Genomic DNA, 13,951 nt, shown 5'->3' on the forward strand with positions numbered 1-13,951 from the left:
GATCTAAAAATGACAGTTTGGAGAAGGCACCCTTCAAATATCAGGGACCTGGAGCAGTTTGCCAAAGAAGAATGGTCTAAAATTCCAGCAGAGCATTGTAAGAAACTCATTGATGGTTACCGGAAGCGGTTGGTTGCAGTTATTTTGGCAAAATGTTGTGCAACCAAGTATTAGGCTGAGGGTGCCAATACTTTTGTCTGGCCCATTTTTGGAGTTTTGTGTGAAATGATCAACGTTTTGCTTTTTGCTTCATTCTCTTTTGTGTTTTTTTCATTTAAGACAAATTAAATGAAGATAATAATACCAAAGAATTTGTGATTGCAATCATTTTCAGGAAGAAAATGAGTATTAGCTGACAGAATTGCAAGGGTGTCAATACTTTTTGCCATGAATGTATGTCTTTTCTCTACCTATGCAACTATGGAGGAAAATTGTAATTTATGAACCAGGGAAACAGATGAAAGGTTGGCACACAAAACCTGATTAAATTGGGGAAGAGAATACATAAAGCACGTACTAAGCTTACAATTAACCGTATTAACCTCAGATATCCCTATGAATCTGGGTCAGTTAGATTTGATGGATATCAGCGACAACCAATTAATTTTTTTCTCATTAAGAGCCGTATTGTAGGGCCATGCTGTTCATTGTGCAGACCCAGACATGACCCTATGAATGGTGTGGTCACTACAGTTTATATTACCTAAATATATGGTATTTTAGGCAGCTACATCTGCAGTCTTCTACAGAACTTATACAGGTTGTTGCTTTGGCTAAACTAACAACTGACTTCAGGGGACCACATAGGGGTTGCCACTTCCTGGCAAAATCTCTAGAACCCCATAACCTGGTGTATATTTACGTAGAAAATCTTAACCCCGCTGATTTTTACTATAAGACCCCTTACTGCCCATGGATCTGCAGGGTAAGCACTGGATGCAGCATCCACCACACTAAAGATGACGGCTATGATGCTAGTTAACCCTATGACCACGGCTTCTCTGTCTCGGTCCTATTCTGCGCCAGCATTGAGAGCTGCAGTTGGCGGAGCGGCAGGGAATTGGTAAGACTACTTTCACACATCAGTTTTTTGCCGTCAGGGACAATCCGGCTAATTTTGTACAAAAAACGGATCCGGCGCAAATTGTGAAAAACTGATGCAACGGATCCGTTTTTTTTGTTTTTAACCCGGGAATAGAGCTTGGACTTTCCATTTCTCCCCTCTCCCCAGAGCAGAAAATGCATGCTTTGTGTAAAAAAGCGGATTCGGTCGCCAAATTCGGTCATTTCACCTCACGTTTCATACCTTTTTCGCCGGATCCATCTCTGGACGTTTTTTTTCCGGACACAAAAAAGTTCCTCTGTACGTTTTCTCCGGCCGCCGGAAAACAAATTTTATCCAGCAAAAAAGGGTTGAAACGTGAGGCCATCCAACACAATCTGGCGCTTATACAAGTCTATGAGAAAAAAAAACGGATCAGGCGGTAAATTTTGCCGGATCCCTTTTTCCAAAATTCGCTGGATTGTGCCTGACGGCAAAAAACTGATGTGTGAAAGTAGCCTAAGGCAATGGTTGTCAGCAGGCAATGTATGTGAAAGAGGCATTTAATACAAAAAAGTAAATGCCGCACAAGATAATGAAGTTACTGCATTGACTTCATTATACAGGTCCTTCTCAAAAAATTAGCATATAGTGTTAAATTTCATTATTTACCATAATGTAATGATTACAATTAAACTTTCATATATTATAGATTCATTATCCACCAACTGAAATTTGTCAGGTCTTTTATTGTTTTAATACTGATGATTTTGGCATACAACTCCTGATAACCCAAAAAACCTGTCTCAATAAATTAGCATATTTCACCCATCCAATCAAATAAAAGTGTTTTTTAATAACAAACCAAAAAACCATCAAATAATAATGTTCAGTTATGCACTCAATACTTGGTCGGGAATCCTTTGGCAGAAATGACTGCTTCAATGCGGCGTGGCATGGAGGCAATCAGCCTGTGACACTGCTGAGATGTTATGGAGGCCCAGGATGCTTCAATAGCGGCCTTAAGCTCATCCAGAGTGTTGGGTCTTGCGTCTCTCAACTTTCTCTTCACAATATCCCACAGATTCTCTATGGGGTTCAGGTCAGGAGAGTTGGCAGGCCAATTGAGCACAGTAATACCATGGTCAGTAAACCATTTACCAGTGGTTTTGGCACTGTGAGCAGGTGCCAGGTCGTGCTGAAAAATGAAATCTTCATCTCCATAAGGCATTTCAGCCGATGGAAGCATGAAGTGCTCCAAAATCTCCTGATAGCTAGCTGCATTGACCCTGCCCTTGATGAAACACAGTGGACCAACACCAGCAGCTGACAGTGGGTACTTGACACTGGACTTCAGGCATTTTGTCATTTCCTTCTCCCCAGTCTTCCTCCAGACTCTGGCACCTTGATTTCCGAATGACATGCAAAATTTGCTTTCATCAGAAAAAAGTACTTGGGACCACTTAGCAACAGTCCAGTGCTGCTTCTCTGTAGCCCAGGTCAGGCGCCTCTGCCGCTGTTTATGGTTCAAAAGTGGCTTTACCTGGGGAATGCGGCACCTGTAGCCCATTTCCTGCACACGCCTGTGCACGGTGGCTCTGGATGTTTCCACACCAGACTCAGTCCACTGCTTCCTCAGGTTCCCCAAGGTCTGGAATCGGTCCTTCTCCACAATCTTCCTCAGGGTCCGGTCTCCTCTTCTCGTTGTACAGCGTTTTCTGCCACATTGTTTCCTTCCAACAGACTTACCATTGAGGTGCCTTGATACAGCACTCTGGGAACAGCCTATTTGTTGAGAAATTTCTTTCTGGGTCTTACCCTCTTGCTTGAGGGTGTCAATGATGGCCTTCTTGACATCTGTCAGGTCGCTAGTCTTACCCATGATGGGGGTTTTGAGTAATGAACCAGGCAGCGAGTTTATAAAAGCCTCAGGTATCTTTTGCATGTGTTTAGAGTTAATTAGTTGATTCAGAAGATTAGGGTAATAGGTCGTTTAGAGAACCTTTTCTTGATATGCTAATTTATTGAGACAGGTTTTTTGGGTTATCAGGAGTTGTATGCCAAAATCATCAGTATTAAAACAATAAAAGACCTGACAAATTTCAGTTGGTGGATAATGAATCTATAATATATGAAAGTTTAATTGTAATCATTACATTATGGTAAATAATGAAATTTAACACTATATGCTAATTTTTTGAGAAGGACCTGTACATGGTTTTTGGTTGTTGCCGAGGGCGGACGTTGTCCATGCCAAATGACAGATCTGCATCCCATCAAAGCAAGCTACAGAATGAGGCCACTTTAATCCCTCCGACATGCATGGTCCCAGCACAGAATGTGACGCCCTTCTGCCCCAAACTTAGCAGCCTTCTTCCACATATGCCTATGGGGCTGAGGTGTTCAGGTCAGGAGACCCATGGCCGACTCAGACATCGCAGCTCAGACGTGCGAGAGCGGTCCTAGGCAGAGATCACTTACCGATTTGCCAATTTTAACTTTCCTTCTAGATTGTAAGCTCAGGCGAGCAACGCCCTCTCTCCTCTTAGTAATTGTTTAGTTAACTCTGTAAAGTCATAATGTGTCGGTAATGTCACCTCTGATTTGTAAAGTGCTACAGAATCTGTTGACCCTATAGAAAAATTATTATTTCTGTGATATCCAAGTTAGCTGTAGTGACACAGGGATAGTGTCACCGGGGTTTAGGCCAGGGGCGCTAGCCGGGAATGTGAGCCGATACCCAAGGAGTGAGAAGACCGAGGTGTGTAGAGCGCACGTGAATAAAGGGGGCAGACGTAGAGCCGACCGGGGTGCGGAGAAAAATGCGCAAAACGAATAACGAAGTCAAAGCAAAGCCGAGGGTCAGAAGCCAGACAAGTAGAAGGTAACCAAGGGCAAGACAGACGAGTAAACAGGGACGAGCCAGGGCAAACGAATAACGAAGTCAAAGCAAAGCCAAGGGTCAGAAGCCAGACAAGAAGAAGGTAACCAAGGGCAAGACAGACGAGTAAACAGGGACGAGTCTAGGCAAACGAATAACGAAGTCAAAGCAAAGCCAAGGGTCAGAAGCCAGACAAGAAGAAGGTAACCAAGGGCAAGACAGACGAGTAAACAGGGACGAGCCAAGGCAAACGAGTAACGAAGTCAAAGCAAAGCCAAGGGTCAGAAGCCAGACAAGAAGAAGGTAACCAAGGGCAAGACAGACGAGTAAACAGGGACGAGCCAAGGGGTCAGAATACCAGGAGGCACAAAGCAGTACTGAGCAGGAAGACAGAGACAGTAGTCAAGGGACAAACCGGGTCATACACAGCGAAACTCACACACACGCAGCGATTACAGACGAGTAACCTGGGTCAGCAAACTCTAGCCGAGGAAACAGAAGTATCACTGACACTGGACCCAGGAACTACCAGCATTACATAGTCGCCCCAGAACCAAAGCGAGGCGGATAAACTTAAAGGGACTCTGTCACCTGAATTTGGCGGGACTGGTTTTGGGTCATATGGGCGGAGTTTTCTGGTGTTTGATTCACCCTTTCCTTACCCGCTGGCTGCATGCTGGCTGCAATATTGGATTGAAGTTCATTCTCTGTCCTCCATAGTACACGCCTGCGCAAAGCAATCTTGCCTTGTGCAGGCGTGTACTATGGAGGACAGAGAATGAACTTCAATCCAATATTGCAGCCAGCATGCAGCCAGCGGGTAAGGAAAGGGTGAATCAAACACCCGAAAACTCCGCCCATGTGACCCAAAACCAGTCCCGCCAAATTCAGGTGACAGAGTCCCTTTAACCCTGACCTGACCATGACGGAGCAGAACCACCCCGTCCTGACACTAGCAACTTTCACAAGCCATTCCTGAACAAAAGGTTAGAGAAAATGGCTATCGGAAATCCCAAATGTATGACCAGCTGCTGTATTTAAAGGGGGTTGTACACGACAGGACATCTACTGCCAAACTGCCCCAGATAAAATTTAAAAAAGCACAGTCTCACTGCTCGGAGCGGAATTGCAGCAATGTCGTGAAATTGTTGTTGCATGACCACTGAAGCCACTCAGTGCCACTGATCGGCAGCAACCTTCTCTGCTCCATCAGAGGGGACATCCACTTTGACAGTGTACTGAAAGGCTGCAGCAGACTAAAAAAAAAAATAAAAAAAAAATCATGGCTCTCTGCAGCACATTCTCGAGTGTAAACAGGACATGTGATGCCGAGAATAGTGACATTCTAAATGCACAGGACGATCATATTAACAATTGTTCTGTGCACATTGAATTGTGGTTTAGCTGATCAGGTCGTGTGCAATTCATAGGCAGTTTACCCACTACGGCCGACACACGGGCATAAAGGTGAGATCACACAGCCAGTAACTTACTCAGGACTAAATCCTCATTAAAATCTGCAATGTATAGCAATGCATAAATCTGCAGTGAAAGTGTACGCCATTTCAGCATCGGACAGGACTAGAATCTGTTCAGGCTTTTTATAACCCCGTTCACTAGCAATGTAATGTACTTTGTTGCAGAAGATCGTCTACTGGCACTGGTTTACTTGTATTTACAGTGGGGAATAGAAGTATTTGATACACTGATGATACACCTACAAAGAATAGAGAGGTGTGTAATTTTTATTGTAGGTCCACTACACCTGTGAGACCGGGGTCCCACTTGTGAATCACATGCGGAGCAGATGCTAATGCCCCCGGCTCCTGCTCTGCTGTGAGCGAGTGTCAGTGCTCCGATCTTCCCGCACGAGAGAATCACAGCACAGGAGACAAAGGTGGGAATTTCTCCATCTCCTCTGCTGCCGGCAGGAATCGCACACAGACTTATATGGGTGCGTGCGATCCAAATTCAGCATGCAATCATTACTTGCTGCAATTTTTTTCCTGTCCAATCAAGATCCAATCGAGCAGTAAAAAAAGAACACAATTGAGAACAGAACCATAGGATTAAATTTGTACAAATACAATGCGATGGTTAATCAGATTGCATTCGTCCAAATGAGAGCGGGCCCCAAGAGACAGAATCTAAAAATAAAAAATAGAAAATCTCAGTGTATGATTTTTAAATAATTAAATTGCATTATATTGCTTGAAATAAGTATTTGATCATCTACCAACCAGCAAGATTTCTGTTTCTCACTGACCTGTTAGTTTTTCTTTAAGAAGCGCTCCTACTCTGCACTCATTACCTGTATTAATTGCAACGGTTTGAACTTGTTACCTGTACAAAAGACACCTGTCCGCACATAGTCACACGCTAACCTCTCCAACATGGCCAAAACCAAACAGCAGTCTAAGGACATCAGGGACAAAAATTATAGACCAGCACAAGGCTGGGATGGGCTACAGGACCACAGGCAAGCAGCTTGGTGAGAAGGCAACAACTGTTGGCACAATTATTAGAAAATGGGAGAAACACAAGATAACCAAGCATCCTCGGTCTGGGGCTCCATGCAAGGTCTCACCTTGTGGGTTAAGGATGGTTCTGCGAAAGGTCAGGAATCAAACCAGAACTACATGGGAGGACTTAGTCAATGACGAGAAGAGAGCTGGGACTACAGTCTCAATACGCTATGCTGTCATGAAATAAAATTCTGCAGTGCACACAAGATGCCCCTGCTCACACCACCACATGACCAAGCCCGTTTGAAGTTCACCAATGACTATCTGGATGATCCAGAGGAGGCATGGGAGAAGGTCATGTGGTCAGATGAGACCAAAATAGAATGTGTTGATATCAACTCCACTTGCTGTGTTTGTAGGAAGAAGAAGGATGATTAAAACCCCAAGAACACCATCATAACCGTGAAGCATGGTGGTGGAAACATCAGACATTGGTGGTGCTTTTTTGCATAGTGGACAGGACGACTGCACCGTATTGAATGGAGCATAGATGGGGTCATGTATCGTGAGATTTTGGTCAACAACCTTCTTTTTGTCAGCATGAGCACTAAAGATGGGTCGTGGCCAGGTCTTCCAGAATGACAATGACCTAAAACACACAGCCAGGGCAACTAAGGACTGGCTACATAAGAAACATTTCAAAGTCCTTTAGTGGCCTAGCCAGTCTCCAGACCTGAACCCAATAGAAAATCTTTGGACGGAGCTCAAACTCAATGTTGCCCGGCGACAGCCCCAAAACCTGAAAGATCTGGAGAAGATCTGTATGAAGAGTGAGCCAAACATCTGACCTCTGTATTTGGTAATAAAGGTTTCTGTACCAAATGTTTATTTCATACAGTAGAAAAACAGAACTTCTTATTTCATGCAATAAAATGCAAATTAATTATGTAAAAGTCAAACAATGTGATCTTGTGATTTATATTTTTAGATTCTCCCCCAGGTGTAGTGTACGTATGACAAAAATTACAGATCTTTCCATTCTTTGTAAGTGGGAAAATTTGCAATATCAGCAGTGTATGAAATACTTATTTCCCCACTGTAGGTGTGGCAGTATTCGTGTGGGTCCCAATGATCACTTGTGCCGTCATTCGTCCCCCCTACCCCCGTCTCATCCAGCTTCCATCTCAAGTGACTGGCAGATGCCTGTAGGCACCAGGGGCCGTGCTAATGACAAGTGATGGCTTGATGTCAGCATATGAGATTAGATGAAAGAGAGCAATTATCGCTAGACACGATAACAGTGGGCAATGACCGGACGCCATCATTCAGGCAATTATCGCCACAGGTAAAGGTCCCTTTAATCCTTCCTACCACCATATTCCTATGTTCTCTGGATTTTGCCCAGAAAACAATGGATGATTTTTCATATTGTGTCCTGCACGTCCATTTTCAAGTTCTCATATAATCTGGGTCAGTTTTGTGACATCTGGATGGCACAATGTATTGCATTAAAAATAAATCAAAGGCATAAATCATTGTTCTATTAAATTTTTGCAATGGATCAGTGAAAACAGATGTGACATTGTTTTTTCTGTGCACCCTTTGACTACATGCGGCACTATTTTACACATGGAAAAGACAGACCCCATAGTAAGTCCAAAGATGTTACATGCCCAACATTTCCACTATTGAGAACTAAATTAATGGCTTTTCCACGAGTTAATGTTATGCACACAGGCTTGCCATGGGTTAAATATAGCAACCTGAGCTCTTCTCACCCAAAACTGCTCCAGCAATGCTTGTGCACCAAGCCCCAGGTCTTTGGTGACATGCTGCAGGGACGTCATGACTACAGAATGTGTGACCACTGCAGGCAATCACAGAGCTTAGCAACATTGCACTTCCCATCATGGCAAACCTGGTGATTGGCTACAGTGGTCACGATGCAACCTGTTAGAATGGGCAGTGGGAGAAAGGCATGATGGAGCAGCAGAGGATGAGTGAACCCCCTTTTAGGATGTTCGGAGATCAATGTTCCTTTTGGCCATTGAGTGGCAGAGAAATAGCGTCCCAGTCCGTCATTGAGGAAGCCGAGAATGCTGCAGGGATGACTGGAAGAACACAGCGTACTGTAGACGGCCCAGGACAACTCATGGGAGCATGCAAGGCGGAAGATGGCGAGATCAGAGCCACAGCCGACCAATGGGAGTGCGGTATCAGATGCCCCTCTGTGCTGGCACTTATTGAAATGGCTTCTTCCCACCATTATCGGCCCCAGGAGTCCAGAAGATCTATCTGTGGAGGACATGTGATGAGCGTCTGGTGAATGGAAGCACCACTGATCACAAGGGCGAGGGTCTGAGCCCCTTTCCTCCTCAATGTGGTGCTAGGCTGAATGGTAGCACATAGAAGTGAATACTCTCCTATTTCTGTGCACATCTGAAACCACGGCCGGACAAGAGACAGAACAGCGGGACCACCGCAGTGATGGCTTTTTAGCATATACCCTGCATTTAGGATTTTTTTTTTTTTATCAATGACACTCCCTTTAAGCCATTATGTCATACACAATACGATGGCTCCAGATGAGCCAGTGATGGCCGCCCCTCACGCCCGTACCAGGAGCTACCCCCGCCGACAGCAGTAACAAGGCTTCCCACACCCCTCGTCTCATACATCCCAGGGGCAGCACGGCGCTCTGCCCACCCGCAGGCCAGGGGTACCACCAAGGCCAATATGCAGATCGCAGCTGGCATCTCATTAATAAAAGGCACACGGATATGGTGCTAAAGAGCACACTACCGCCTGGCTCTTAAAGGGGTTGTCCACTACTTGGATGCTGACAGGTGATCGACCTGAGACTGGGCAGGGTCTGACACCCAGCACCCCCAAACATCAGGACGTAAACAGTGAATGGAGCTGGAAGGCCGTCAATAGAAAAGTAATGGAAAAACCCTTTAAAAATGAAACCCGATCAAAAGTGACTACGTGAACCCAACACGGTCCCATGAATCTGCGCTGTACATGTGTGGCTGCCCTAGCTACCAATCAGACAGCAGCTTTCATTTTCTATGTGACTGATAAGAGCTGGCCTCTGATTGGCTGCGCTGGGTATTTATAAATGGCTCCCTACTCCCGGAGGTGACAATGCCGAGGAGGCATTCCCTGGGGATGGGGCAGGGTGGCGCACATTGTCCCACAAGCCCTGCCGGCCACCTGCGGCTCTTGTGTGGGCCTCTCTTCCAAGCAGCCGCTGGCCATGGCGAGAAGCCTGTGCCAGACCGGGTACCCAGCCAGCACACCCCGGCCAGCCGCCACCGGGTCCTAAGGAGCACAGGCCGCGATCTTCTCCCGAGCATCCTCGGTACAGCGGCCCCCTCCCCAGCCTGTCCCCCGTGCCAGCACCCACAGCTCGCCCCGTACACCCAGCACCGGCCGCCCACACCGTAGTCACAGGGCGCACTCACCTCTGGGTGCAGGATCGGGACGCAGCCAGCGTCTTTCTCATATTCCTCCATAGTGTCCGCCATCTTGGTGTTAAATCCCCCGCTGCATGCTGGGTAATGAGCAGCCGGGAGGGAGAGGCTGTTGTCCTGACACAATACAAAGGACGGAGTTCAGCACCACACGCACTGCTGCCGTGAAGGAAGGCTGTCCCCGGCTCCTAGCCTGCTGTACCCGGACTGACCACAGGGGGCCCTAACCCTGCTGTACCGGGACTGACCACAGGGGCCCCTAACCCTGCTGTACCGGGACTGACCACAGGGGCCCCTATCCCTGCTGTACCCGGACTGACCACAGGGGCTCCTAGCCTGCTGTACCCGGACTGACCACAGGGGCCCCTATCCCTGCTGTACCCGGACTGACCACAGGGGCCCCTATCCCTGCTGTACCCGGACTGACCACAGGGGCCCCTATCCCTGCTGTACCCGGACTGACCACAGGGGCCCCTATCCCTGCTGTACCCGGACTGACCGCAGGGGCTCCTAACTGCTGTACCCGGACTGACCGCAGGGGCCCCTATCCCTGCTGTACCCGGACTGACCACAGGGGCCCCTATCCCTGCTGTACCCGGACTGACCACAGGGGCCCCTATCCCTGCTGTACCCGGACTGACCACAGGGGCTCCTAGCCTGCTGTACCCGGACTGACCACAGGGGCTCCTAGCCTGCTGTACCCGGACTGACCACAGGGGCCCCTATCCCTGCTGTACCCGGACTGACCACAGGGGCCCCTATCCCTGCTGTACCCGGCCTGACCACAGGAGCCCCTAACCCTGCTGTACCCAGGCTGACCGCAGGATCCCCTAACCCTGCTATACCCAGACTGACTGCAGGAACCCCTAACACTTTTGTACTTAGGCTGACTGCAGGAGCCCCTAACCCTGCTGTACTCAGGCTGAGGGCAGAAGACTCTAACCCTGAGATACACAGCCTGATCACAGGAGCCATTACTTTTGCTGTACACAAACTGACAGGAGCACTAAAATGCTCGAGTGCTCGTTGCTTCGGTCGAGCAAATTGGAATACTCAGGTGCTCGACCCAAGCAACGACCCAATGTAAGTCTATGGGAAACTCGAGTATTTTTCCGGCGGTCTGCAGAGGGACTAGAAATTGAGGAAATCGATGGGAACAGTGCTCAAATGACATGGAAACAGCATGGGGAAGACACCTGGAAGCATTTCTGCCTCCCAGGTCACTGCTTTGAACAATGTTTTCAGTCTTATGCTACTTTTACAGACTCACAATAAAACATACAAAAACAAAACCAAAATGGATTTTCCTGGGAAATATGTTAAGGAACATCCTTTCCAGGGTAATGACTTGTATACAAGGCAAAATAGATAGCCGAAAACAAAAATGCTCCTCCACACCTTGGGCTACAGTCATGGCCAAAAGTATTGACACCCCTGCATTTCTGTCAGATAATAATCATTTACTTCCTGAAAATAATTGCAAACACAAATTCTTTGGTATTATTATCTTCATTTAATTTGTCTTAAATGAAAAAAACACAAAAAGAATTGTCCTAAAGCCAAATTGGATATAATTCCACACCAAACATAAAAAAGGGGGTGGACAAAAGTATTGGCACTGTTGGAAAAATCATGTGATGCTTCTCTAATTTGTGTAATTATCAACACCTGTAACTTACCTGTGGCACCTAACAGGTGTTGGCAATAACTAAATCACACTTGCAGCCAGTTTACACAACCTCTGTCCTGTGTCCTTGTGTGTACCACATTGAGCATGGAGAAAAGAAAGAAGACCAAAGAACTGTCTGAGGACTCGAGAAACCAAATTGTGAGGAAGCATGAGCAATCTCAAGGCTACAAGTCCATCTCCAAAGACCTGAGGGTATGTGCACACGATGCGGATTTTGCTGTGGATCCGCAGCAGTTTCGCATTAGTTTACAGTACAGTACAGTGTAAACCTATGGGAAACGAAATCCGCAGTGCACATGTTGCGGAAAAAAACGCGCGGAAACGCAGCGTTTTATTTTCCGCAGCATGTCAATTCTTTGTGCGGAATCCGCAGCGTTTTTACACCTGCTCCAATAGAAAACTGCAGATGTAGAACCGCAGCGAAAAAATCCGCAGAGGAGCCTTCTACGTGTGCACATACCCTGAATGTGCCTGTGTCTACCGTGCGCAGTGTCATCAAGACGTTTAAAGCCCATGGCACTGTGGCTAACCTCCCTAGATGTGGACGGAAAAGAAACATTGACGAGATTTCAACGCAAGATTGTGCGGATGTTGGATAAAGAACCCCGACTAACATCCAAACATGTTCAAGCTGCCCTGCAGTCCGAGGGTACAACAGTGTCAACCCGTACTATCCGTCGGCGTCTGAATGAAAAGGGACTGTATGGTAGGAGACCCAGGAAGACCCCACTTCTTACCCCGAGACATAAAAAAGCCAGGCTGGAGTTTGCCAAAACTTACCTGAAAAAGCCTAAAACGTTTTGGAAGAATGTTCTCTGGTCAGATGAGACAAAAGTAGAGCTTTTTGGGCAAAGGCATCAACATAGAGTTTACAGGAGAAAAAAAGAGGCATTCAAGAAAAGAACACAGTCCCTACAGTCAAACATGGCGGAGGTTCCCTGATGTTTTGGGGTTGCTTTGCTGCCTCTGGCACTGGACTGCTTGACCGTGTGCATGGCATTATGAAGTCTGAAGACTACCAACAAATTGTGCAGCATAATGTAGGGCCCAGTGGGAGAAAGCTGGACCTCCCTCAGAGGTCATGGGTCTTCCAGCAGGACAATGACCCAAAGCACACTTCAAAAAGCACTAGAAAATGGTTTGAGAGAAAGCACTGGAGACTTCTAAGGTGACCAGCAATGAGTCCAGACCTGAATCCCATAGAGCACCTGTGGAGAGATCTAAAAATGACAGTTTGGAGAAGGCACCCTTCAAATATCAGGGACCTGGAGCAGTTTGCCAAAGAAGAATGGTCTAAAATTCCAGCAGAGCATTGTAAGAAACTCATTGATGGTTACCGGAAGCGGTTGGTCGCAGTTATTTTGGCTAAAGGTTGTGCAACCAAGTATTAGGCTGAGGGTGCCAATACTTTTGTCTGGCCCATTTTTGGAGTTTTCTGTGAAATGATCAATGTTTTGCTTTTTGCTTCATTCTCTTTTGCGTTTTTTCATTTAAGACAAATTAAATGAAGATAATAATACCAAAGAATTTGTGTTTGCAATCATTTTCAGGAAGAAAATGAGTATTATCTGACAGAATTGCAGGAGTGTCAATACTTTTGGCCATAACTGTATGTTCACACATAGAGTTTTTGAACTTTAGCATTGCTTTTGCAACAAGGGGCACTGGGATGGTAGTCTGGACCGAACTCACCCGCTAAACACAGTCTGTAGACACCCCGACCCCTTGTACATACAATATGGGATGGACTAGGCTGTTCCCCCAAAGGAAATTACCTTCTCTCCTCAAGCCACAGCAGTCCAGGTGATGAATAGCCCAGAAATGCGGCTGTATTCCAACAGTGAAAAACGTAACTTTTATTGAAAGAAGGTGATGAGAAATATACAGCAGAGACAATTCCACACACTGGATTTCCTGTTCTCTCCCTATCATAAGCTGCAGTCGCACCCACAACGACCGCAGCCACCGAGGTTCGCAGTCGTCCAATGCGCTGGAATCTGGGCACCTCAGACCGCTTCCGCGGAGGCCCCTCTAAAGTCCAGAGAGCCTATGTGGTAGTCTGCTTTAGATTGTGGCCTTTGTTGCTCCGGACTAACAGACTTCTCCCATCTGGGGGGCCTGGCAGTGCCCCGGCATTTACTATTAAAGGGCCAGCAGTCAGCCTTCACTATTCTTAGAGAGCCAGCAGCCGGATATGCTTTGTTGTTCCCATTATTAAACAGTGGGTCTGCTATACTGTTATTGCGTATGCAGTGAGTGGCAGGGCTGCCCAAAATTTGGACTCACCGCAATACCCCTTTGAAGAGACTAGCACAAACAGAAGAGACAGACGTAATAGCTTAGATGAATACAAAATCCATATTTGACTACTTGATGTAAACAGCATACATGTCCTTG

At 46.6% G+C, this 13,951-nt stretch overlaps 1 protein-coding gene across 1 annotated transcript in view; it reads right to left on the minus strand.

Annotated features, from left to right (window-relative positions):
- ZDHHC17 (zinc finger DHHC-type palmitoyltransferase 17) overlaps positions 1 to 10,053 on the minus strand; it is a 71,838-nt gene extending 61,785 nt beyond the window's left edge. The window contains exon 1 of the mRNA XM_069764549.1: positions 9,856 to 10,053. Coding sequence (XP_069620650.1) covers positions 9,856 to 9,918 — 63 coding nt within the window. The 5' untranslated portion in view covers positions 9,919 to 10,053. The remainder of the gene's footprint in view (positions 1 to 9,855) is intronic.
- Positions 10,054 to 13,951: the final 3,898 nt, after the last annotated feature.

Source organism: Ranitomeya imitator, chromosome 4 (genome assembly GCF_032444005.1).
Source record: "Ranitomeya imitator isolate aRanImi1 chromosome 4, aRanImi1.pri, whole genome shotgun sequence".
NCBI classification, from domain to species: domain Eukaryota; kingdom Metazoa; phylum Chordata; class Amphibia; order Anura; family Dendrobatidae; genus Ranitomeya; species Ranitomeya imitator.